Raw genomic sequence first — 25,355 nt, forward strand, 5'->3', positions numbered from 1 at the left:
GAGGATGTAAAAGCTTTACAAGCATTCAGCTTTCTGCTCAGGGAATGCTGCAATGTGATGGAAAACAATGGCTGTATGCATGAGTTGGATGTCCCTGCCAATATGCAAGCAATCATCAAAAAACTGCCCTTTAAACTGCGGGACAGATGGAGAAATGATGTGTGTGATTTACAGGAGAAGTTCAAAAGAAGAGTAACTTTCAGTGACATTGTTCGGTTCGTAGAAAGGCAAGTGAAGATCGCCAGTGATCCACTTTTTATTGATATTCAAGATTCTTTATCTAGACCAAAGAAGGATGTAGGAATCTATAAATCACAGCAGCGATTAAAGATGAAAGGAAGTAGTTTTGCTACTATTGTTGGAGATATGGAGAAGAAAGCTGACCTTGAAGTAAAGAAAGGACAAGAGACAGTTGTTATAAAGAGTTGTTTATTTTGTGGAGCTGGACATTCCTTGGACACATGCCCTCTACTGGGAAGGAGGACACATGTTGAGAAATGGACATTTCTGAAAGAAAATGGGGTGTGTTTAGGCTGTTTATGCACTGGGCACATCAGCAAAGACTGTAAAATAGAATATAGAATAGAATTACTTTATTCATCCCAGCAGGGAAATTATTTCGCTGTTACAGCAGCATAGAGACAAGACACACAACAACCACCACAGAGTAGCAATTGTAGACAAAATAAAAATAAAAATAAAATATAACATGCTGTCAATATAAAAAGCAACTTAGAGCATCTTAGTTCATACCAAAAGTTTGGACACACCTTCTCATTGAATTCAATGAGAAAGTGTGTCCAAACTTTTGGTCTGTACTGTATGTTGATACGGTCCTTGAGGTTTGTGATGATGGAAAAGACAGAGAAGATTGACGACAATTGGGTTCCTAACACTGTGGTAGTTTCAGCAATGATTTAATACGGTGGTTTTTCTCTGGACCTCCAGTTCCTCACGTTTTATGTCTCTCCTTTTTGCTTAAATAACTGGGCGATTAACCGGCTTCGGCAGCAGTAGTTGGCCTGCAGAGAAGGTCCTGCAGTCACTTTAATCAGCCCTGCTGGAGCTGAACATCTAAAACATGAAGACTGGTTGGGAGCCATTGAGAGCATATCATGTATGTAGTCTGTTTAAATGGTATTGTTCAACGCTAGTTGATTTAACTTTAACAACCTTTATCTTTGAGTTGCCATACTTCACCATAATTTCTCGTCCAACTGATTAATTTGTTGCTTTTCGGGTTGGGCTTTTTAACTCCCTGCAGAGAACTTGCTTAGAAATTATTTACTATGTGTGTAAGTGTTTACACTTTGTTTACTTCTTGTTAGATGAGAAATGTATCAGAGATCACAAACTGTTCTTTTCAGGTATTCATATTGAGTGGCTAATAACAGAAAGTCCTCATATATTATATTATGTGACACCAGAGCCGATCAAAGCCATGTTGCCAGTTAACATATTAATGTCTTCTGACTGTTTGGTTTCTGGCTGTAAATTATAGCTGCTCGAAATATTGAATTGCAGTTGTCATCATCTTGTTGCAGGTGCGCATCTGTGGCTCCATGGAGGCAATATTAGGCCTGGAGAGCCATGGATCATAACGGCGGACTGTTATGATCTAAAATCTGCTGATTACATGTCTCGATTGAGGTAGAACCTTATACCAGGGGTGTCCAAAGTGGGTCCTGGAGGGCCGGCATCCTGCACGTTTTAGTTCTCTCCCTGGTTTAACGCACCAGGATACAATGATGGCTCGTTAGAAGGCCTAAGAAGAGCACTGACCTGCTGAAAAGGTTGTTGGTACCACCAGGGAGAGAACAAAAATGTGCAGGATGCCGGCCCTCCAGGACCCACCCTGGACACCCCTGCCTTATACGATCCTTTAATAGACCTCAAGACGACCAGTTTTTTTGGTTTCATCTTGCCTGTAGGAGCTTTTCTAATGAAAGGGACGTTCTGCGACATTTCTGTTATTGTCCTTGGTCCAGAGAAGCGTTTGAACATAGAAACTCAACGCCGTAACCTGTCCTCACAAAGCGAATCCTGGGGGTTATTGAGTCTATACGAAATGGAGGAATCCTGAGGTTGTTTCGGACTTGTCTTCCACTTCCTGTCTTGTTGTTATGTCACTGTGCTGTTGCATCGGAAGGACATCGTCCTTTAATTGCATCCAGAGAAATTCTGACACTATTTTCGTACGGTGTTCGTCTGAGCTGTGAGATTCACAAATGATGTGGTTTTGAGTTGCGCCTGAATGTAAAGTGTGAGCTGTTCAGTACACGGGATAGCTGGGTTTAGAACCAGATGGTTAAATATTCACACCAGCAAACAAATGATTTAGGAAACCATCCTCTGTAGCTGAATGCACAGACAGTTCCAGGACTTCCCTCAGTGGCTTTTTGCGGCAGGTAGTTTGCATTTTGATGAACAATAGATGTGTTATGTTGGATGGGGTTTTTTTAATGAAAATATCACCGTTACTATCAGAGGCACTTTGTTTACTGCCGTTTGTTTATGTTTGTGCAGTACCAGAATTAGTTCTGTCATCCTGGAAGAGAACATCTTCAGGTTGCACATTTAAACTGAAAAAAATAGTTAGGATTTTTTCTTCAGTGCAAGATTAAGAAATAGAAAGCAAAATTATTTGATGATTTAGGAAGTGTCTTATAAACGTCTTTTTTACTTCTTCCAGGCTTGCAGGAGAATTATTTCTAATAAATAATTCGGTAGTTATTTGACTTACTTTTCTTAGTAGAGAGCGATTTACAGAAACATTTATTAAGTCCAAGTGAAACACATCATACACATTCATTTATCTTCATTTTCATTCGAAATGTATGAAACTTTATGAGAAATTGCTTTGTTTTTTTTAAATGTAATGGACACAGTAAGTGGAAAAAGGCCGAAATTTGGGGAAAAGGTTTAAAGTGAAGTGAGATAAGAGAAAAAATAAATCAACACCATAGAAGTCTGCCTCTAAACCTGCAGAAAGACAGAAAAAAACAAAATGGAGAAACCACAACAACAAGCAACTTATGCATATATAATGAAAAGTTTAGTTTAAGTTTTATAAAAGATGAATTAGTGAACTGCTCCCCAACGTAGAGTGAATCTGAATACCTTTATTTTTCTTAATCATGATGATTTTCTAACAGGTAATGAAAACACATTTAAGATTAGAATATTAAATCAGACCAATAAAAAACTATTTTTAAACACAGAAATGTGGACCTAATGGAAAATGTTTTATTACCTGTTTAAAGGTTATTTCCAAAAGGTGTTTTTAGTCAAATAAGACTCACCAGGATGTGTATCAGACTTTAATGAATATGACTTTATTTGGTTAAGTTACCTGCCTGATCCTTAAAATAATGCCTGTTTCATATACACACAGTTTTTCCACTCAAGATATTCATAATTTATTTTCTTGGTTGGTTCCATTCTAACAAAATGTAATTGTCAGAGATGTCCTAATGAGGAATTTAAGTCCCAGACAACATGCAATATCAGATATTACTTTGGGTTTCCTTACATAAGCTTCTCACTGCGGTTTGCTGGAGTTTTTGCCCATTCCTCCTGACAGAACCGGTGGAACTGGGTCAGGTTTGTAGACCAGCCGTGTCGCTCGCACACGCCTTTTCATCTCTGCCCACAGATTCTCTATGGGACTGAGATAAAGGTTTTGTGTTGGCTACGCCAAAACGACTTTGTAGCGCTTTGTAACCACTCTGGTGATAAATTTGTTTATTTGGACGACATCTTGGGAAGTCTTACGACGTTTTGAAGTTGTGGCTTCTTCATCACTGAGCGGCATTTCATCTTATGTTGGTAGGAGACTTTTTCTTAACCACCGAACTGAACACATGGATGTGGAACCTTCTCTACCTGATATCTTGACTGTTTTTCTTATGGAGACATATTGTATAAGGTACACCTTTTGCACATTTTTGTATTTCCATTTGGGTCTGCTTCTAAAAACAGTCCAAATGCTTAAAAAAACCACCCAGATGTTTTTTGGCAATACTCTAATGTTTTTTGGTGTCTGGAAAATGAATCAAGTGTTTTGTTGCTAATTTACTATCCAGAAACCACTTGCTGCATTCTTTTTGGTTGTGCAGGAGGCTCCACGTCTGCTTTTCAAAGATGTATGGTTGTATAAATGTGCATCTGTTTGCAGCCTTTTTCAATTGTGAGTGTAAATGTTGAGTTTGGGGGCCTGGCCAGCAGCAGACTAAATCTCATTATCCAAGAATGATTTTGTGCAAAAAATGTAATGAACATGTTTTGGATAGACCATAGATCTATCCTAACCTCTTCAAATAAGCATCATTTAAAAATACCTCAACAGGTGTGCCTCATTTTAACTCAAATGTTGTGAATTGACCTGTCAGAAGCATCATCATCATCATCATCATCAGGATTTTCCTTGCTGTTAAAGGGACATCAGCAGTTCTTCCTTTCTGATGCCTGTTTGTCTCGGCGTCCTGCAGGTGCAGTTCCAGAAGGTACAGCAGCTCCGTCTGTCCCAGTCCCGGGTGCAGTACTATGGTGGCTCTCTGCCCAACGTCAATCAGATCGGCAACACCAACACAGATTTTCAGGTGGGAACTTGTAATATGCCTCCAGCTCTGATGGGCGGAGAGCAAAATGAAATGTTATGAATTGTTTCAAGGACGAGTTTCATTGAGTAATTCCTTCGGTTTGTCAAGGATTTGGCTTATTGTGCAGGAGATCATACAGCTCAAAGACTTTTTAGCTGTTTTGCATCAACACCATTCTGCTTTTCTGAAACTTCTAGAAGCTTCAGCACAATCTTTTGTAAAACAGATAAAGAACAGCCATGTTTTGTATTGTTTTATTGAAGGCCTTTGCATCACTTCAAACAAACAAAGCAAAGCCATTGTGCTGAAAATTTTCCATGTGGATAGAACAGATAAATAAAAGACACAAACATGGATGTTTTCTGTAGTATCTGCTTATCTTTAGATCACAATCTGCCAGATCAAGGTCTGCCTCATCTTCTCAAGGCCAGTTTGGCCAGGCAGCCTCTCCTAATTTCTAATTCTCCAGCAAAAACAGCTCAACTGGGAACTAAACTCACAGAAATGCAAATAAACCTTTTCTAGAAGCTCTGAATAATTTAGAGTTATGGACAAAGAGGAGAGAGTGAAACATCAGTGCATTAATCCTTGACAGTTTTCAGAAGCTGAGTTTTTCTCTTTCTGTGTCAGCTCCCTCAGGAGTGCTGGGAGACTGCAGGTCCAGGTAAAGGTGCCCTTGTTATTTGGAAGAATGGCTCTTTTTAAGTAGAGCTGCTATCCAGAAATCAATCCCAGCACAGAGGGAGAAAGCTCCTCTTACTCAAAGAGTCCATTTATCCTTCTGAGAACAAAACGGAAAAAACCCTAAATGGCTCCTTGATTCCCCTTTATAATTATTTATCAAACATTGTTCAAATGAACAAATCCTCTCTGGCTAATGCAGCACTCCTAAAAAGCACTGAAAAACACACATGTTTTATCTGTAACTTACATTGTTAAGATGTGTCTGTGATGTCGTTTGATTTCTGCAGATCTTTGTTTTATGAAGGAAGCAAACTGCACCATGTGGGAGTGCTAAAAGAGCTTCATGCTGGTTATTTTTTACCATGGTGATAACAAAAACATCCTAGAAAACTTCTCCTCAGTGCATTATAAAGATTCTGACGTGTCAGATTTTTGTTTCTACTGATTCAGATCCGTATCCGAGGGAGACGGACCCTCATCGATCTGAAAAGGGGCTTTATGCTCCGGCTTGTGTTACTGTCACGCTTTGAGTTTTAGCCAGCAGGAAATTGAGTCACTTCATCCTTCATGCTGATTGGTAGCGAGGATAAACGTCGAAAGAGCATTAAATTAAATTCAGCTTTTATTGCAGTAACAGAATCGCGCATTGGAGTTTTTAATTTGAATTATTCATTCAACAAAGAAATATGATGCAAAGCTCAAAAAAGTCAATTTTGCAGAATACTGCCTCTTTAATTATTGCTCAGGCTTCAGATTTTGGTTTGCTGCTACTTTCTGCCTTCCTGGAATGGCATTCTGTCTTATCTTTCCCATTTTGAAAAGTGCTCAAATTAAGGGTTGGATGATTAAAATGGTTTTAATGTGGAATAATGCTGCTGCTTTTCCAGAAAAATAAACTCAGATCATAACATCTGGATGCTAGATGTGAATAACTGACTTTTTTTGGGAATGCTGCTTCTGTTGTTGTATGTCTGATGTAAGCTTCCTGCTCCTGTCTCCTCCACAGGGTGGCTTCCCCTCAGGGCTGGACTCGGTCCGGGGGACCCGCCACCACGGGCTGGTGGAGCGGGTCCACAGGGACCGCAACCGCATCAACTCTCCTCACCGCCGACCCATCGACAAGCACGGCCGGCAGATATCCTTCCATACGCGTTTCACGTTGCCACAGTGAACCTGGGACCATGCAGTCGGTCCTGTTTGTTTGTGTTTACGTTGCTCTCTATATTGTGACGATGGAGGTGTATTGTTGCCTCGGGAGCGGAGTTGGTCATTAAAATGAATGTGACGCAGAAACGCCATGCTCAGCTTATGACTAATATAAAGTGAGAGTGGTAGGTTTACAAGCAGGTTGTAATCTGGTGAGAATGGAGTGAAAAGCAGAGCGGTTAATGTTTTCTTCCTGTTAGCTTTAATTGTTTGCAGACAGCTAATGTGTGCTTGTGTGGGTTGTATAAATCTCCCACCATCAGAGCATCAGAGATAATCACTCAGCTGTTTAATATTTGACCCGAAACGGTACCAACCATTTTAATTGATTCTATCCAACATGTTGTCCTGACAGCTGAACCTAATGAGGAATCTGCTTCCAAACACGATGATGATGATGATGATGATGATGATGATGATGTCTTGCTGATGTTACGAGTGTAGTGAGTGTTTCGAATCAAATCATCTTGTGCCGCCAAAAGCAATTAATCCTGAGCGGCAGTTTAATTAACTGACCTGTTTTATTATTTACTCTTTTTCTTGATCCTTCCTATGTCTTTGTTTGATTTAATTTCAAACACTACACTGCAAAAACACAAAGTCTTAAGTATTTTTGTTTAGTTTATTCTGCAAATATTTTAGCACACTTGAATTAGGACAAGACTCCTGGTTTCATTTTTAGAGTCGTTGAGTTTTGCTAACTTTGTCTTAATTGACCACGATATGGTTTCAGTCAGGACTGACGCAGATTTTAAAGTGTTTACGATGCATTCTGGGTACAGAATAAACATAATTTTGCTGCGTAAACAATCTGCACCCACTTCAAAATAAGAGCGTGAATATAAACGTCTTAACTAGACGAACAGTCAGTAACCAAAACTTCAACAAGTTTATAAAACAGCCCAGTTGAGGGACTTAAATGCACTAAAGGTTTTTAGCATTATCTAAAGCGCTAAATGAAGAATTAGCTCAGCGATTAGCGACGCGTGCCCCTCACTAGGATTTTGGTCGCATTTTCCTGCTGTGTGAAGGTATCTTTAGTGAAAAATAACGCTGCATTATGTAACTGCTGCTCTGAAGTTGCCTGTTTGTTTATTTTTTAACAGCAGTATTTGCGTTTGTGATGATATTTTACGTTGAAATTGTCGACCCCTACCGGCCGGAGTCAGTCAAGCTGAGAATAAATTCAGTAAATATCAGATTGTTGACGACCTGCTGAACTCTTTTAGTTCTTCCTTTGCATTTTAATGTTTGATGTTTTTCAGTTATCGCCACCTACTGTTGGGCAGTAGTATTTCTTCTTATTTTATTGTAATTATGTCAGTTTCCTCTTGCTTCAGGCTTAAGGAGTCCTGCTACAGTTTCTCAGGCTGCTCTCTCTGCTAGATACTTGTTAAAAAAGCGAAACCCAGGTGTGTCGTACGTTAGAGAGGTGCTTGAATTATCCTCGTCTGTGTTTGGAGAAAGCTGTGTGTTTGTTAGTCCTCTCCACTTTGTGTTTGTATGCGCTTGAGTGGCTTATCTCATGTTTTGTGTTGCATGTGATGAGTGGCAACAGACCTGCAGGCTTTGAAAATCTTCGTCCCTGCTGATTAAACTTTAAGTACAGGTTTTTGAAGAGTTGCTGGCTTGTTTTTTTTTGTGATGTTTGCTTCTGGTGAAAGTTTTTCCCGCGTTAACAGGCTCAACTATCAGGCTCTGTGATAGCAAGATGAAACATGTTCTGCTCTACTACACACAGTGAGAAACTGCTCAGGGTTCAGATAATTATCTTGTTTTTTTATTAGCTGTTGAACTGGGAAACTTCATTGTTCACTGTAATTTGCGCCACATTAAGGCTCTTTGTAACAGTAAAGTTTAATCACAATGATTTCATGCCATTACTTCTGTTTTTATGTTGATCTTTTCCTTGACATAACCCTACATGGAGAGCTCACCATATGCAGCCGTGTACCTGTCGCCGCCGCCAGACAACAGCTGGAGAAGGTGAGACCAACCTTATGGTTTCTGTTTATTCTGCTTCCTCTCACCGGGACGCCACCGTCTTTCCTCTCTGTTCTGATCCAGACGCCAGAATTTTCCCTATCAAACCCGGATCACAGATGTGAATGAGAGGGGAAGCTCTTGAGTTGAAGGGTGGAGCTGCTGGGATTTCAGCTCAAATGTTTAAAGTGTTAGAATGCTGCGTGAACTGCATGGAGGCTGAAAGTGTTTGACAGGTAGCCTTTCCTGTAAAGGTCATGCCCAACAGCAGATTTTCCACTGTTAGGGTTTGTTGTGCTGTCACTGAAAATCTCTGAACTCGTGCAGCACAGTGTGAGACACAAGGTTTTCTTTTCTCCAACCAGCTCTGGTCGTGCCCACACAGAGCAGCAGCGTATTGGTCGGCAGCTTTCTCTCAGTGTTTACAAGGGAGTGAATTATGGGGCTGAGATAAAAAGCCATGCCAGGCTCCTCCCCGCTCGCTCGCTCGCTTGCTTTGTCTCCGCTCTTGTGTTTAGTATGCTGCCTTGGCCAGCTGCCAATCACCCTGCCTCGTCTTCTTCCACGACCCGGACGCTGGCCAAGATCGGCGCTGAGCGCGCTGTAGCAGCTTGTGCTGTGGAAGCGAACGAGGCCTACACCCTCTTATTGTTGACGACACAGAACAGGTTGGCTGACAAATGTCTTTACGGAGCAACCCGACGTCAGCGCTCTCAGGCTGGGTGGGATTCTCTGACAGACATGTGGGAGCGGACTCTTCAATTAAAACAACTTCACTCATGAATACAAAGGAAAATTAAGTATGCTGCAACGATTAATCGATTTGTGAAAACTAATTTAGTAATCGATTGATCATAAACTGGACTTAAGAAAAGACAATTTGGTGATAAATACATCATATTTAGAGCAAGATTTAATCCAAAACTGTAAAGAAATATGAACAATTTGTATTTAAGATAAAAATACCTTTATCTGTAAATAGATTTTAGCTTCTCCTGGTTCAGATTCACTAAAGGAATCCTTCGTTATCGCATTTTAGTCAATAATATGTTTATTTTCATATTTAAAAAAGAAATTGAATTATTTGTTCATTTAAATCTTTTAATGTATTTCTAATATTGTATAAAAAAGGCTTAAGTGATTAAATGAAAAATCTGTGGAATGTTCCATTTCTTTTACTGAATAATTGATTAATTGATTACCAAAATAATTGCTTGTTGCTTCCCGACTCTATACTAAGGAATCATTTTATGAACCATTTGATCGGGTTGAAGACCAGGAGACCGTATGCTTCTGGTCTTCTGGAAGACCATTAATTGTTAAACTTAATGTTAAGTTAAGTAATGTTAAGTTTAACATTAAGTTGTTAAACTTAATGTTAAGTTTAACAATTAATGTTAAACTTAATTGTTCTCAGAGCTCAGAGTGGTCAGACATGTGGGCATGTCCACATGTCTAATGTTAAACTTAACATTAATTAGGTTTAATTAATGTTAAAATTAACATTAATTGTTAAGTTTTTTCTAAACAAAACTTAACAATTAGTTATTCTCAAAAAAGGTTTAGATTTTAAATAATAAAATATATTTACAAAATGAGTAAAATAATTTTATTAATGTACAATAAATGGTTGATTACATTCACATTGATAATCAATCAAATGTGCGTCTAATTGTTTCTGTAAACATTCAGTGGAAAATGCAGAAAAATCTGTTTTCATAGAACACATTCAGTATGTTTGGCTGTTGTCTTTTCATGATTTATGTATTTCCATGCCTCTTCTGTTAGCTGTGGTTTGCAGGAAAACCACACTTAGTGTAAAAACATGCCGGTTATCATCACCTAACTTGAATAATTTCAAACTTTAGACCACTCTGAGCTCTGAGATCAACTTTTTCACAACAATTTGGAGGAAATTGCTGCAACTCTTGGAAGAATGTTGAAGAAAATACTAAAAGATGAAATCATTACAATGATTTTTAGGTAAAAATATGGTTTAATAGTGATAAGAAAACTGTTATCATGACAAAACAGACTATATATTTTGGCATAAGGATGCACTGATGCACAATTTGGGCCAATATCAATATCCAACACCAGCAGGGATGCACCAATTTATAATCTATAAGAACGCTGATAATGTTGTGAAATTAAATTCCTATGAATGACCAGTCAGCTCCAAGAATACCGATACTTAACCTTAAAAAATGCCACTTTGCTCTTAGTTGTGATCCAGATGTGTAATTTTGCATTGAAAGTGATTCACCTTTTTTTAATGGATTCTAAAAAATTATTTTGAAATTGGAGATATTAGAATTCTGCTGATTGTAATTGACAATAATACACAATGGAAGCCATGCAGGAACTTTTGGTTCTCTAAAAGCTGGTCTTGCCCAGACAAAATGGTCAGCAAACTTACATGACCTCCAAGGAATGTTCAGTTTGAAGTTAAAGAGACACAATGAGGCTTAAAGCCGCTGAACTCAGCGAAGCTTTACATTCAAAACTGAATATAAAGCACTGAGAAAAAGGACCAGGAAATCTGGCTGCCACCAATTTAGTTCAATTCAGTTCCCATATGTAGGGCCAAATTACAACAAATTACCAACTGTAATCCAGTTTTATAGATTCCCATGTCATCTAAATTAAGTTTAATTCATTTCATTCCAGTAAAATCCAGTCATTTAAGCTGAATCAACAACAAAAAACACATACAGTCTGATTCAATTGTTTTTATACAACTCATTGTCATACTACTATGATAATAAAATCATAACTGGATTACAGTTGGTAAAATCATAACATGATCGATCTCAGGAAGCTCCGCTAAAGCCTCCTTATGTGCAAGCATATGGCGACAGTAGAAAGGAACTTAAACTGAAAAACAGCTAACACAAATGCAGCCAACTTTACATTGGGAATCTAAATTCCCAACTCGAGTTTTAAAAATGACTTTGACATCAGCAATTAATTAAGCAATTAATCAGTTTCTTAATCTAGAAATACATTCATCTCATTTAAATAATGTGAAAAATGTGATGGTTCTTTTTGTTTTATTCACAACACTAGATCACAGAATCAAACCTGTTATGTTTTTAATGGAAGTTTATGATTCAGACTTTTGTTACTAATTTTTACATTTGTTTGAGCCTTAACCCACCAATCCCAGTTTTAATTCAACAAGTAAATCTCATAAAGATTTACTGTTTAGGAAAAGACTTTCTGCAGTTTCTTTGACAGATGAAACGATTTGGGATCAAGCGGGAAATGAAGTTGAGATGTGTTCTTGATGCATTTAACTGATGCAATCACCCCTAACTAAAAAGGTATTTGCGCTAACTTTAAGGCGCTAATCATAAACCTTAGTTCCAATAACGCACTAAACCAACATGGTATTTAGTGGAAGCTAATGCTAATGTATTAAAATAAATTAACGCATTAGAATTTATCTGGAAAAAAATTATTTAATGAACGCTAAGTGCGCTAAAAGTTTTCATCATTAGCTAAAGCGCTAATCAAAAAAATGAGCTCTGCTGCTAGCACATTAGCAGATTAGTGGAAGTGTTCCCTGTGCTGGAGGTAATGAATGAAAACAACTCAGATTGTTTAGAACATCAGCCAAAAATAGAACAGACCTGATAGAATACTTGCTTTTATTATCTAATGTCTGTTGTTTTACTCTTTATAAATACATATTCCTAAAAACATTTTAGATCCTTGTTTCAACACACACAAAAAACCCTACAAGTAAATAAAAACAAAGTAAGTATATTGCCTGTAAATTTGCAAACTTAATGCTCAGAATCTGACCTCACTGCATGAGACTCATTCATTCAGCAGCACTAAAGATTGTTTAACTCATAACTGCCAAATTTCTTTTTAAGTATTAATATTGCATCTTTTCCGTCTCTTCCAAACATGCATTGCTGTCATGTTGCTGCAGGCCATATTGAGCCTCCTGCTCCAACCTGCAGCAGATTGCTGTCACAGCATGCATCAGGGAGAAACTTCCTCCGTAGCTGTGGAGTTTGGCCCACATCGCCTGTGAAAACACAGGGACACACAGGAGGGCCTCAGTGGCACTTCAACTGGCCCAGTCCAAACATGCAAGATAGTTTTCAGAGCCTGAAGAGCAACCAGATTTTAGGAAATCTATCGTTATAAGTCACTTTCCAAAAATTTCTTCACCACTTATCAGCATGAAAACCAGTAACGCACCAATCCACATTTTTCACTTCTGATGCAGATACCCGAGGCTTAGTCCTGTCCAACGCAGAAAAAAAGTGACTTAAAAGAAACAGACATATACTATGTACTGAATTACAAATGCATTTGGGAACACTGCACCAGTACAGAACATTTAAATACACCAACAGCTTCACAAGCTTGGTCAGATCTTTAAAAAGAACTCAACTTCAATTTGTTCAGTCAGTGCAATTAAGACAGGAACGGCCGATGTAAAATAAATAATAAAAAAAACGAAACTGACAAAAACAATAGATTGACTACTTTGGTGAAACATGTAAAAATGGTTCAGAAAGAGCAATTAGGACTGCTAAAAATAATGTAAAATAAATAATAAAATCAGAGAGTTAGACTGAACAGATCCGCCCTCATGGATTTTGCACTTTGGCACCAATGCCCGATCTGCAATTTTTTTCAATACATAGTTCTCATGTGAGGTTACACTTCCGTGACAGGCAGTTGCTATGGAGTTGCTATGACAACAATAAACAAGCCTCAAGCTTAGTACTAGCTCTTGCCTCACTCCTAACTTATAAACAATAAGTTTAAGTACATTTCAACTACTACTCCGTTACAATTTGAGTATTCTGTCCACCTACGTGCAGTACTAAGATAAAGATATTTACTGTAGTACTTACTGCTGAACTAGCAAAATTAGCTTAGCTAATGTAGCTTTTATTTGCCAGCTAAGACAAACATGTAGCCTATGTGTGTGTTGATATATGACTCTGCCAATCACCAGAACCTTGTTGTTCATCTTGTTCGTATGTCCTTTACAAAGCAGTTGAAACGTTGAATGTGTGCGTCCATAGATTTCAGGACCGAAGCTCCTCCATGGTGTACGCACTCTTCATGTTCACTCTGTAGTGAACTGTGTTGTAGTATGAGATCAGAGGCAGCTTGTCCACATTGTCTGACATGTTTTCATTCTCCATCTCATACGGGTCGATCCTGGCAGCAGCCATTTTGTTTCTGTATCATTTTCTCACACATTAGTTAAGAGTGTCAACATATTTTTTGTTGGTCTGGAAGCAATGGGGGCACTATACATTCCGTTTGCCTACCAAGATGGCACTTCTGGTTCAGACTTGTGGGAACCAATACAAATATTAGTATCGGATCTTTGCATCTCAGCCTGAAATCAGATGTTTTTATTGCTCCATGTTCCTGTTTTGCATCAGAATGAAGACGCAGCTCAGCGTTGTAGAGGAAACAAAGACTCTGTTTGTGTTTACTAATTATCATCAGAGCAAAAAGCCTCCATCACTAGGAGTAATACAAGCTTTTTGTACTTTTTGAGAGTACAAAAAGCCCTTCATATAAAAACATCGTCCATGTGAAGTGTTTTGGCTATGAGGGCAGATTCTCCGCTTGTCCATCTCTTGGGAAAGAGAGGGGCGGTAAGTGTTTACAACTCCAACTACATCTGCGCTTCATTACCGTTAGTCAGCTGTGGACGAGAGCCTCAGAGCAGCTTTAACTCTTTCACTGCTGCAAACATCTGCAGTGCCAGTCGCACCAGGAGCAACAGGAAGCAGAAGACATGTGGCGTGTGTGTTTTAGGAAGGCTGACACAGATATTTAGAGGCTTGTTGATCAGTGTTTCATCAGGAAAACGTCTGATGAGTTGGAAACGTAAAGGTGATGCAATCAGGAGCCAACAGTGAGAGAAAACGAGTCAGGTGATTAAATGCCCCCCGCTGACCTCTGATTAATGAGCCTGGGTTACAAAACAATCAAAGAGCCCTGAAAATCTACAAACTGTGGTAGGATAGTACATTATACAACCACCCCTCCCCCACCTATTGATGCTTCTGTTAAAGAGCTCCAATTTATGTTGTTAGTTCAGTGTTTTTGAAGTGGGGCTTTAATGAGAATGGTTGAAAAGTCATTATTTTACCTGCAAAGGAAAACCCACTGATGAAATGTTTGGGTTTTTTTACTCAAATTAGGACTGAGCGATCAATCGGTATTATTGATTGATTGAAATTTTATTTTATTTTTTTTTTTAGATAAAATTTTCGGAATATCTAGATTTTTTTTACAGGTTCACTCTTTAGTTTTTCATAGTTCAGAGTGACATCAGCTCACAGAGGACGGCCATCTTGTTTGACAAGCGTGTTTTACAGCTTCTATTTATTTGGACTTTGAATTCAGGTCAACTCTAAGACTGAATATTAGCACCAGGCTATGATTATAACTGTATTCTATGTTTAAGAATACAGTCGTAATATTAGTAGAATCAAAACACTTACACAAAAAAAAAAAAATTAAGATGAGGAATGTTGAGCATCTTGTGAAGTGTCGCTTTTAGAGATAAGGAAATACGTTTAACACATCAGTATCAAATCATTATCAGTAGCAGGACTTTGAAACAACCAAATCTATTTTGAGGAAAACGACAGACAAAGTCATGTTTGATTTGATAATTATAGAAACTTTTTTCTCATTAAAACAACTTTTTCTTGGTTTTTTTGGTAAACTGCGTCTTTCCTCTGCTAATATTAAAATTATTGTCTGGTAATTAAACAAAACTTTATTGTGGGTTGGACCTGATGCTGTGTTGTGCAGCTTACAGAAAGGATGATTGAAATAAAAGCCACTTTTTGAAAATATTTTCTGGCATTTGTAAATTCTTTGTCAGAAAAAAATTTTAAAATTGGAACTGGTTTGAAAAAAACTTTTAGTTACTTTGTTACATCTAGATGTGTAGCTGCTGTTTGTTTCCCACTGAAAGCCCAACTGTGACTGATGACTGATGCACTTGAAGCAGGAGTTTCTGGATGTTTTTTTAAGAAGAGTCTTTACAATCAGTGTCACTATGACAACGGTCACATTTTGCTAAGTGTGCTACTTGAGGAAACTCTGAGCTGTCCCTTTAAGAGCAGAGTCCTGAAGCTTTCTAGGGTCTGTTCCACGAAGGCCGAAAAGCAGCAGGTCGGTTCGCAGAGATGTTGAGGCGTGACAGAAAAGCAGGGGAACTGAGTGGTTCACACAGCCTTTATCCGCGCGGCGACCAGCGCTCTGCTCGGCAGATTTTATCTCCTCTCCGGAGTTCCTGAACATGTCTTTATTTTTAGCCAGAACATGGAGGATCAGGCCCGTTTGGGGGTTTAAAGCTCTAACGGGAGTCTTGAGACTTCAGACCTGAAAAGAGTTCTGCATCTGCTTCAGGGTCAGCGGCCGGGCCCGGTCCCACGCCCTCCCCTGGTCCGCTCACCCATCTTTGGCCTGCTGCTGGTGCACCAGCCTCTCTGGGGATGAAATCACTGTTTCCCTGGAGAACCCAGAAACGGAGCGGCCTTCCCGCAGAGACATCTGAAACTTTTCCAACGCGGCCTCTTGGGGAGACGCTGTGCTGCAGTTTTTAGCTGCTGCTTTATCTCATTTGTGAACAAATTGTTTTTAAGCAAAAGCCAGGAAAGAAGTCTTAACCTTTCAAATCCAGAACTCCATGTGTCTTCAATCATTAAAAAACAACAACAAAAGAACAAAGTGTGTCAAACACAAGGCCCGGGGGCCAAATCCGGACCCCAATACTTTTTTGTGGCCTCCAAACTCCAGAGTAGTAATGCCCAAACTTTTTGTCACATAATTCTAGTTTTAAAAACTAAAACTAGCACAATGTTTTGATTTTTTTACCTACTCAACAATTAACATGAGCTCTTGTAATTAAACAAATAAAGTAATCAGATTTCTTTGTATGAATTGGATCGTAAATCCAAAACTTGAAATGTTTTTTTCCTTGTTTGCTTATTATTTTGGGCTTAATGGAAGAAAACAGAAAAAAGGAACCCTAACATAAATAGCTGCCAACAGCTGTGTGCCTAAATATTATTTTATCAATGAAATCAAGTCAGTTTTTATCGATAAATTTTGCCACTGCTGGCCCTTTGAGTGGATTCCGGATCTTGATGTGGCTCCTGGTGTATCATATAGAAAGTGGTTGATGTAACATCAAGACGACTCCTTTGTGTGATTTGTTGTCAAGCTGGGAGTGTCACATCTACTCTGCATTCCTTAACCTGCGTCATATATCTAAATATAAGCATGGAGCGTGCTGCCTACAGTGACGACCATCCCTTAGCCAGGTAATTTGACACACACACAGAGTTTTGTATTTTGCCTGCTTTGTTTTTCAACTGCTCAGCAAATGTCAGCGAGCAAAAACCCCAGCAGACGCTGGGAGAGGCGTCCTCTTCACAGCGAGGTATCCCCGACCTCCAGACCTCTGCAGGTTTACTTGCAGCACGCTCACGGTAAATCCAAAGCTAATCGTTGTCATAGTGACAGTGATTGTAAAGACTCTTCTTTAAAATACAAAACTTCCCTCTTCAAGTGCTTCAATGCTTGGCTTAACAGCCACAGAGGAGCTTTCGGTGGGAAACAAGTAACAGCTACAAAATGCAACAAAGTGGCTGGAACTAAATGTAAAGTAGGGTTTAAAAATGTTATCTTGATATTAACATTGGTGTTATGTAGGGATGCACTGAAACACATTTTTCAGCTCCAATACAGACATCTGAGGTTTAACATCAGCTGATACAGAAAAACACTGGAAAATTTACTTAAAACTAGGGGTCCACTGAACTTTTTCATTTTTTTTAAAGATCTGTAGTCAGAGATTGGACAGGAAACTACAATTGTTGCACCCTGTTTTATTTTTAAACATAAATGAACTGAATTACAAATTAATTAGATAATTCTGCACCCTTACAGCACACTTAAATACATCAATAGCTTTAAACATGTAAAACCAATTTTAATTTGTTCAGTCAGTGCAATTAGGAGAACAGCCAACATAAAATAAATAATAAATAAAATGAAACTGATAAAAAACAAACTTCAAATGGCTCAGAAAGTGAAATTAGGAATTCTAAATATAATGTAAAATAAATTATAAAGCATGATGATACTCGGAGCATAAAGCACAGAATTAAAATGAGTAGATCCGTCCACATTGTCACTGATACCCAGTCTAGATATTATTAATAATATCGCCCCAGTTTTACCTATCAAACCAATACTGATATCAATGCTGATGCATTGTGTATTTCTAATGCAAAAAGTATTTAGTCCTTTTTAGAGTTCTTTGTTTCAATGAAAGTTTCAGATCATGAAACAAATGTTTGTCTGAAACAAAGAAAACCTGAGTATAAACATGAATCAGTTTTCAAAACGTAATCACACTTCATAAAGTAACTGTGATTAAACTGTACTTCTGGCCTGGCTTATAGAACCTGTCTGACAACATGAAGTAGTCCAGAAGATCTCATTGACTCTTTCTCTTACTTAAGTTTACCATGAAAATCTGGATTTTCTAATTGGTGTTTTAGTTCCTTATCAGCAATTTTTGAGTTCTGATCCAAACTGGGACCAGTGTGGCAGTTTTGTTTCCACTTTCACTGCACCAAAAATTGTTTTCTTCCACCAGAAGAAAACATTTATATATGCAATAGTAAAGAAATCCCATCATCGGGATCTGCAGGCTGGTTGTTGGAGAATGACAGCAGATCAAAACATTTGCTCTGGGTTACTGGCTAAACTACAAAAACAGCCGAAATAAATGGAAATATTTTCTGATGCAGGAAGTTTTAAATTATTCATGAGGTTGTAGCATTTTTTTTTATAATCGTTTATCTCCATAAATTATGTAATAAACTAACAAGAAAGGGACACAAAAAGATTTATTTATGGGTAAAAATAAGGATTCACTGGTTATTAAAACAAAAATAAGAAAAATCAGCTTTTAGCCTAAAGAAAGGTCATGACCTCCTTTTCCTTCTGAAGTATTTTCTTGAGCTCCTGCTCTGCCTCCGGTTTTCACCACACTGACCTCATCAGGTTGGTTTGATTTGATATTTAGGAGCTTTGTTTGTTTGGTCGTCCAGCTACAAAATGGAGCCCAGGCGGTCGTTGCTCTCATTTAGCCTCCATGATGGTTTTTCATCACTTGTAACTCTCCTGTGAATTGTCTTGTTTTCCCCCTGAAATAAAACGGTTGTGTTGAGTGCTTTCCAGGGTTTTTCTTCTGTCAGCTTTCTGTCCAAACACCAACATGTCCTAATTCCTAGCAGGGCTCTCCTCTTTCAGCCAGTAATCATGTCTGTCCTGGTTTTCCTCTGTCTTCGAAGGGAACAGCAGCCATGGACTGAGGAAAAACGGCCGGGGTTTAGATTAATATCACAGCTCAACAGGTGACCCTTGACCCCCTCCGTCCCTCTTCCAATCTCTCTCCTTTCCTCAGTTTATCTTTATCGCTTTGTCCCTCGCTCGCAGAGACCAACGGTTCTCCTGTTTCTGTAATGTTCTTGTTTGTCTCTCTTGTAAATCTCCATCTGATTTTTATCATCTCAGTAATCCTCTCTTTTCCTCTTTGGTGAACTAATGTAAACATCCACAGTCTGAGTGTAGTGGATGGATTTATTTTCCCCCTTTTTGCAGTATTTCATGCATCTTTTTAATCTGTTCTTCCTGAAACAATAATCATTTTTCTCTTACTAACCAAACGTTAGGACTCTTGGCCCATGCGGCTTAACAAAATGACTCCTACTTAATATTTTCTTCCTTTCAGCAATTTGACTTCTTAATTCAATTGCATTCATTGTTTTTGGCTTCGTTTTAAGAATAAAAGCTAATAATTATTCAGTTTCTGTAGAGAACACATAAATTATGTTTCAAGTCTTATTTTTGTGAATGTGATGTTTTTGTTATAGTGTTACTCACTAAAAAGTGTAACTACTTTTTGTGCAAAAGTGTGAACATTTCCACAAAACTGCAGATAAAAATAGATAGGTTCAGATATAGATTGGAATATATCTGTGAATTATTCAAAACTTTTGAATTTATTTTGATTTTTAAACTTTTCTTCTTAGCTTAATGCAAACATTTTATTATGTAATAAAATAAAACCCACCTGTTTGTAGTAAATGGGTGTAATTAGAACACCTTTATTTAGATTAGTGATTAAAACAACGTTATAGAAAGAGGTTGCATGTTTTAGAGGAGCGACACGTACAGCTTTCTGATTATAAATTAATAAATGATTGCATAAAATACGACTCAGAGATAATTTCCTTCATCTCAACAAGGTGAGATGAGATATTCCAAAATGCATCAAAAATTAAAATCTATTAATGTGTCCACATGTTTGAACCTTTAACAGACACAAGTACAGAGGTAAAGATTTCAGGTTCATCTTGTCTGACCTACTTCACCGTATCTGGAAAATAATGCATATTGGCCCGGTCCACACAAACATTGGGACGCTTTGTGAAGCGCAGATTTCCTGATGCCTTTGCACAGCTTGAGCATGTGCAAATTAATTGTTGGTGAGAAAAAAGACAAAGATCTGAAATGTATGCATGAATTTCAGGGATTATTAGAAACAAGGAGGGAGAGGGATCCGCCTAACGCATGTCACAATGTTTCAGTTAAACTTTAAAAATAATCTGAAGAAGAAGAAAAAGTAAATTCTGTCAAAGAAATGAGTTACATCTGTTTTTAAAATAAATCTAGCCTGGCACTCCTTTAGCCATGCAGCAAATCTTCTTCTTTTGACTCCTGACCTTAAACAACAGTGAGGATGATAATACCAGAGATCATCTATCCATCCATCCATCCATCCATCCATCCATCCATCCATCCATCCATCCATCCATCCATCCATCCATCCATCCATCCATCCATAAATCCATCCATCCATCCATCCATCCATCCATCCATCCATCCATTCATCCATCCATTTATGGATCCATCCATCCATCCGTTCACTTTAACGATAAATTAAAATTGGATTCAAAATTTCTATTAATATTTTTTGAAAAGCGATTTTGTTCATGTAGACATCATAATCCATTTTATTTATAGTTTCAGTTGTGTGTGGTTTTTATTTCCGTATTATTTATTGTTTGTTGTTTTATTTTTGATATTTAACATATCTTCCAGTTCCAGTGTTAAGAGTTCTTTACAAAGTTAAAGTTTAGTGGTCTTTGAGGAGACGAACTGGCATTATGATGCCATTATCAAATGGAAGTGTTCACAAAACAACAATATTATCATTTATCCAACAATTTATCATCCAGCAGTATTTATTTTTATGACAACAGGTCTAGTTGTTACCAGTTAATCTACTGGTTGTAAAGTTTGGACCATCTCTCTCTGCTTTCTAAACACTTAGCAACGAGCAAAATGTCAACAATTTCTTTATTTTATACAAAAAAGTTCTCAACTGTTGGTTATTTTATCACTTATCACCTGTGTCTGGATTAAGGTTCAAACAAAATGATATTGTGAAAAAAAATCATTTTCATTAACTTTCCAAGCTGCATTAAAGGACAGTAGTTACATTGCATTGGTAACTATATATTTATCAGACATTTCTTGCTTTCGGGGTGAGTGTTTGGTCGGAGAGGCAGTTTGTGTTTTGCTCACAGGGTGCTGCTCGGTTAGTGCGATCCTGTGAGGGTGTAAGTGTAAGGTCAGCGTGAGCCTGCAGAGAAAAGCCGCCTGCGTGGAGGCAGAGAGGAAGCGGAGTGAATCACTGACCCTTACGGCCTTCACAAACCCTCCTGCCTCTGTCCAAGGTGCTGGAACACTTGGCATAACTCTCCTCTTCCTCCTACTCAGAACCAACTCGGACTCTGCTCTGCATACGAGCGCTATGAACCCAAACCCTCAGGACCCCTTCGGCATGAACCAGCAGATGGGCCGAGGTCCTCCGCAGCGCAATGGTGAGAGTAACACACACTTACTCACTTCATTTTTTACTTTCTGTTGTTTTTATTCATTTTATTTGACTGTATTTTTATGTGAGAAACTCTTTTGACCTCACTTTTTTGTACTTTATTTTTGATATATAGTTTAAAATTTCAGAGCCTGCAGATATTTTCTGCTCCAACGCTTCTAAGTAAGAAATTGCCCCAACAGCTAAAAAACCCCCTAGAATAAACATATTCATTTTTCTTCTCAATTTCAGATACTAAACAGATATTATGAATGATCAGAAACATCCAGAGTGAAACTGCATTCTGTTAGAAACATCTTCCTTAAATGTTTTGTTCACAAAGTGTAAAATTAATTGTCCTTTGACAAAAATACAGCAGTAAAATGCTTATTTGAATGAATCAGTAATGCTTTTAGAATCTTCTAACAAACATTTGAATTTTAGTCAAAGTTGTGTTCAGGCAGTAAGGTGTTTAGTAGCATTGCACTGGAGTATTTCAACTTCCCAAGTTGCATTTTCATGTGAATATTTTATACATTTTCTATCAACAAATAATCAGTGAAAAAGTATTGCTGATTATTTTCTCATTTATTTCATCCTGAAGTCCAACAAACGGAAACCAGTTAGCTAGTGAGGCTATCTGTTCTGTTGCTAGCCTGAACCCCGCAGCTTTACAGATGCGTGGCTCACTAAATATTTAATTTTTATGAACAGTTCTTCAAAGAAAGTCAAATTTACAGAATTTGACCTGATTTGGTCGGACTTCAATGACAAAGTTATGAACCCTTAAATGTGAAAACCTCGAATACATTTCTGATCATAATGTTAAACAGAAAGGCTAGAAATCAGGTGAGGGATCGAGTTCTTTAAACTGGATCCAAAATCTCCTCTATTGTCTCATAAAATGTTTTTTTACCACAAGATGTGTGTTGGAAAATTTGAGTAACTTTTTAAAGTTGAAGTGTACTTCTGTGTCAAATTATTTCACAATTATAGATCCTCTTAGATTAGGGTTTTAAACTTGACCGAAGGTTTGTTTATCGAGTTTAGCACTTATGGCATAAAAATAATAAGAGATTTCTGTATCCAGATTTTAGCACTAATCCATGTTTGTCCCCCCCCCAAAAAATGAAACAGTTATTTACCAAACCAAACTCCATCATTATGTTGTTTTGTGATTTGTGGAACATAAAATAATAAATATTTTCAGCCCACATGTGCAGAATGCCTCAGAACTGTCAGAGGAATCTATAAATCTGAGGAAAGGCTGGAAAGTGAACCACAACACGCTCGGCCTTGCATGTGTTTCCTGCTGTCAGACAAACTTTCTGTGTGTTTTGTCTTTTGTGTGAGAGAGTGTAAACGACCATGAGGAGCAGGGCAGACATCACGTTATATCATGAAAGAGTAGGTGGAATGTTATCGGCGGGTCACGCAAACCACCGATCAGGACAGGAAACCACCATCTGGGAGGAATTTCTCATTTTATGGAGAAATTTTGCCGCATATTCAACATCTTATCTCTAAAATCAACTCCAGTGGTGTTCGGCTTGCAGGCAGCTCCTATGGTTGTTATCATCCAGCTTTATGGTGTTTGTGTTTCTGTTCTTCTGGTCACTGATTAACAGAGAACACAGTCCATCCAGGCAGCTTCTCTCTCTGCTGATCCACACATCTCCAAACCTAAAAGTCTGAAAATCCCAGGTTCTGCTTTAGGACAAACCCAGAAAATTTCAACTCTTTTCGTTTTCTGACATTTCCTCTCTCGCTTCCCAGATAATCCTCCTTTATTTCAGCGCATTCAAACAGGATGTTGCCTTCAGAATGAGCTTCTGACACTCCGTCTGAATCAAACCTGTTCAGAGAGCTGAATCACAGGATGGTGTGTGAATGGGCGACCTTAGACCCAGGTGGAAGTACCGCTCTGTCAGTGTTCAAACAGTCGATGGAGTCAGAACCGAAACACGCTGCTTTCGTTTTACTAACAAAGGAAAACGTATTAATGATCTTACTTAGAAGTTTTCATCTCTTTAATCATTAATGGTGACTTTACTGCCACCTACTGGCCTAGTGTGATTATTTAATTGCTTTTTTGTTAAAAGCAGAATAATACCAGATAACTTTTTGTAGTTAAATCATGAATATTTTTTCCCATCTGTATTTTTACTGTATTTCCAGATTAGTACAAACATTGTTGAACTCTTCTTCACATCCTCGCCATCGTTTTCTGAACTGCTACAGGAAAAACTAACTGACTGCCACGAAGTAAAACAGTGACACATTCCTGCCTGTCGAAGTGAAACTTTATAACCGCAACCTCTGACTGAACTCTTTCAACCTCTATGGAAATATTCTCTCATTCTTTCTTTTTAAATATTCAAATTTATTTTTTCTTTACTTCTAATAAGGTTCCTGGTTTGTAATGTTGAGAATCTTCCTGTGGGGAATGATAAAATATTTCTGATTATGTTTTTAGTCCAAAGGATGTTCCTAAAATGCTCTAAAGAGCAAACTGAAGATTGCTCCAGCATCAAATCACTACATTTGTAATTTATTTGGTTTCTCGGTTCAGATCTGCATATTAGACACAATCCATACCGTTTCAGAGTTCAGAGGTTCAGGATTTCAGCCTCTAAATACGTTTGGGATCAAACAAAATGACAAGATTCCTAGAAAGGTTGTGGAGGCGAAAGAAGTTTCTCAAAAAATAAACTCAAAATGTAAATGTACTCAAGTAAATGTACTAGGTTACTGTTCACTGCTGGTTACATGCTAACTTCAACATAAGCGAAAAATCACACAGTTTTTTCAAAATGTGTCAATATAAGTCGGCAGATAAAAGGAGACAGACCAAACCCAGTCCTTTAAAAATAAAGAATAGTCATGATTTAAACAGCTTTTAGTGTGATTTCACACCTGATGATTCCGTAGACTCGCTTTGATTTAGGGCAAAATTGCAACATTTGTTGCATTTTCAGCTGCTGTGGTTCGTTTTCACTTCAAACAAACCAAAATAATTGAAAAACATGTTCCCCCCGTCGCCTGTGGGGGCGCTCCACCAAGAACCAGTGAAGGGAACGACACAAAAATCCTCTGAAGAAGACACTGAGCACAACTTCCTTCTTCAGGAAATGCAAACAAAAATGTAGTGGCGTCAGATTTTGGCGGTTGGAGGATTTCTCTTTATCCATCCATCCATCCATCCATCCATCCATCCATCCATCCATTTTCTAACGCCCTTTTGTCCCTAGCGGGGTCGGGAGGGGTGCTGGTGCCTATCTCCAGCGAACGTTTCAGGCGAGAGGCGGGTTCAGCCTGGACAGGTCACCAGTCCGTCGCAGATTCTCTTTAGCTTTTGGTAAAAAACCATGAGCCACTTTTCTGCTAGCGCTAGCGTGTTTGTTTTGGTTGTATTTACCCAGAATGCCCTGCTCTGTAGTTTTGGAATGGTCTCTAATCTGCACCAGAGTTCACTTCAACCGAAACAAGACCGAGATTTGTAGGTGGAACAGAGTTCGCATTCACACCTTCCCAAACGAACCGGACTTTCCAGGCAAACGGACTGGAGTTGGGTTAAAGCGGACTGAACAGGGCTGGTGTGAATGAACACTTAATACCAGTCTGTGAGATACAAAGGCAGCTTTTGTTGGAGAGCGAGCGGCGCTTCCTCGCGGGCTGACGCGTGAGCGCGCCGAGCTGTGACGCCCCGGGGCCTCGTTGACACCTCTCAGGGTTCTAGCCGGTTTGGAGTGGTGTTAAGCCCCGGCTGATTAAAGAAGCAGCTAACTAGAAATTACAGCACTGACTCACTCTGCCGTCCGGGCGGAAACACTTCTGCTACACTTCTGCTGCACTCTCTGATTTTCCTGCCTCTGGGAAATGAGCGGAGATCTAACATTCAACCCCGCAGC

General features: G+C 38.5%; 1 protein-coding gene across 5 annotated transcripts in view; it reads left to right on the forward strand.

The window, feature by feature from the left end:
• The window catches only part of crtc3 (CREB regulated transcription coactivator 3), a 46,199-nt gene that overhangs the window by 3,932 nt on the left and 16,912 nt on the right, over positions 1 to 25,355 (forward strand). For 3 of the 5 annotated variants that reach the window (XM_023332010.1, XM_023332011.1, XM_023332012.1), the window contains exons 2-6: positions 4,491 to 4,601; positions 6,292 to 6,420; positions 8,416 to 8,477; positions 18,854 to 18,916; positions 21,348 to 21,451. In XM_023332010.1, the coding sequence (XP_023187778.1) occupies positions 4,491 to 4,601; positions 6,292 to 6,420; positions 8,416 to 8,477; positions 18,854 to 18,916; positions 21,348 to 21,451 (469 nt within the window). The remainder of the gene's footprint in view (positions 1 to 4,490; positions 4,602 to 6,291; positions 6,421 to 8,415; positions 8,478 to 18,853; positions 18,917 to 21,347; positions 21,452 to 25,355) is intronic. The other 2 variants (XM_023332013.1, XM_023332014.1) reach the window with 1 other exon arrangement.

Source organism: Xiphophorus maculatus, chromosome 4 (genome assembly GCF_002775205.1).
Source record: "Xiphophorus maculatus strain JP 163 A chromosome 4, X_maculatus-5.0-male, whole genome shotgun sequence".
NCBI lineage: Eukaryota > Metazoa > Chordata > Actinopteri > Cyprinodontiformes > Poeciliidae > Xiphophorus > Xiphophorus maculatus.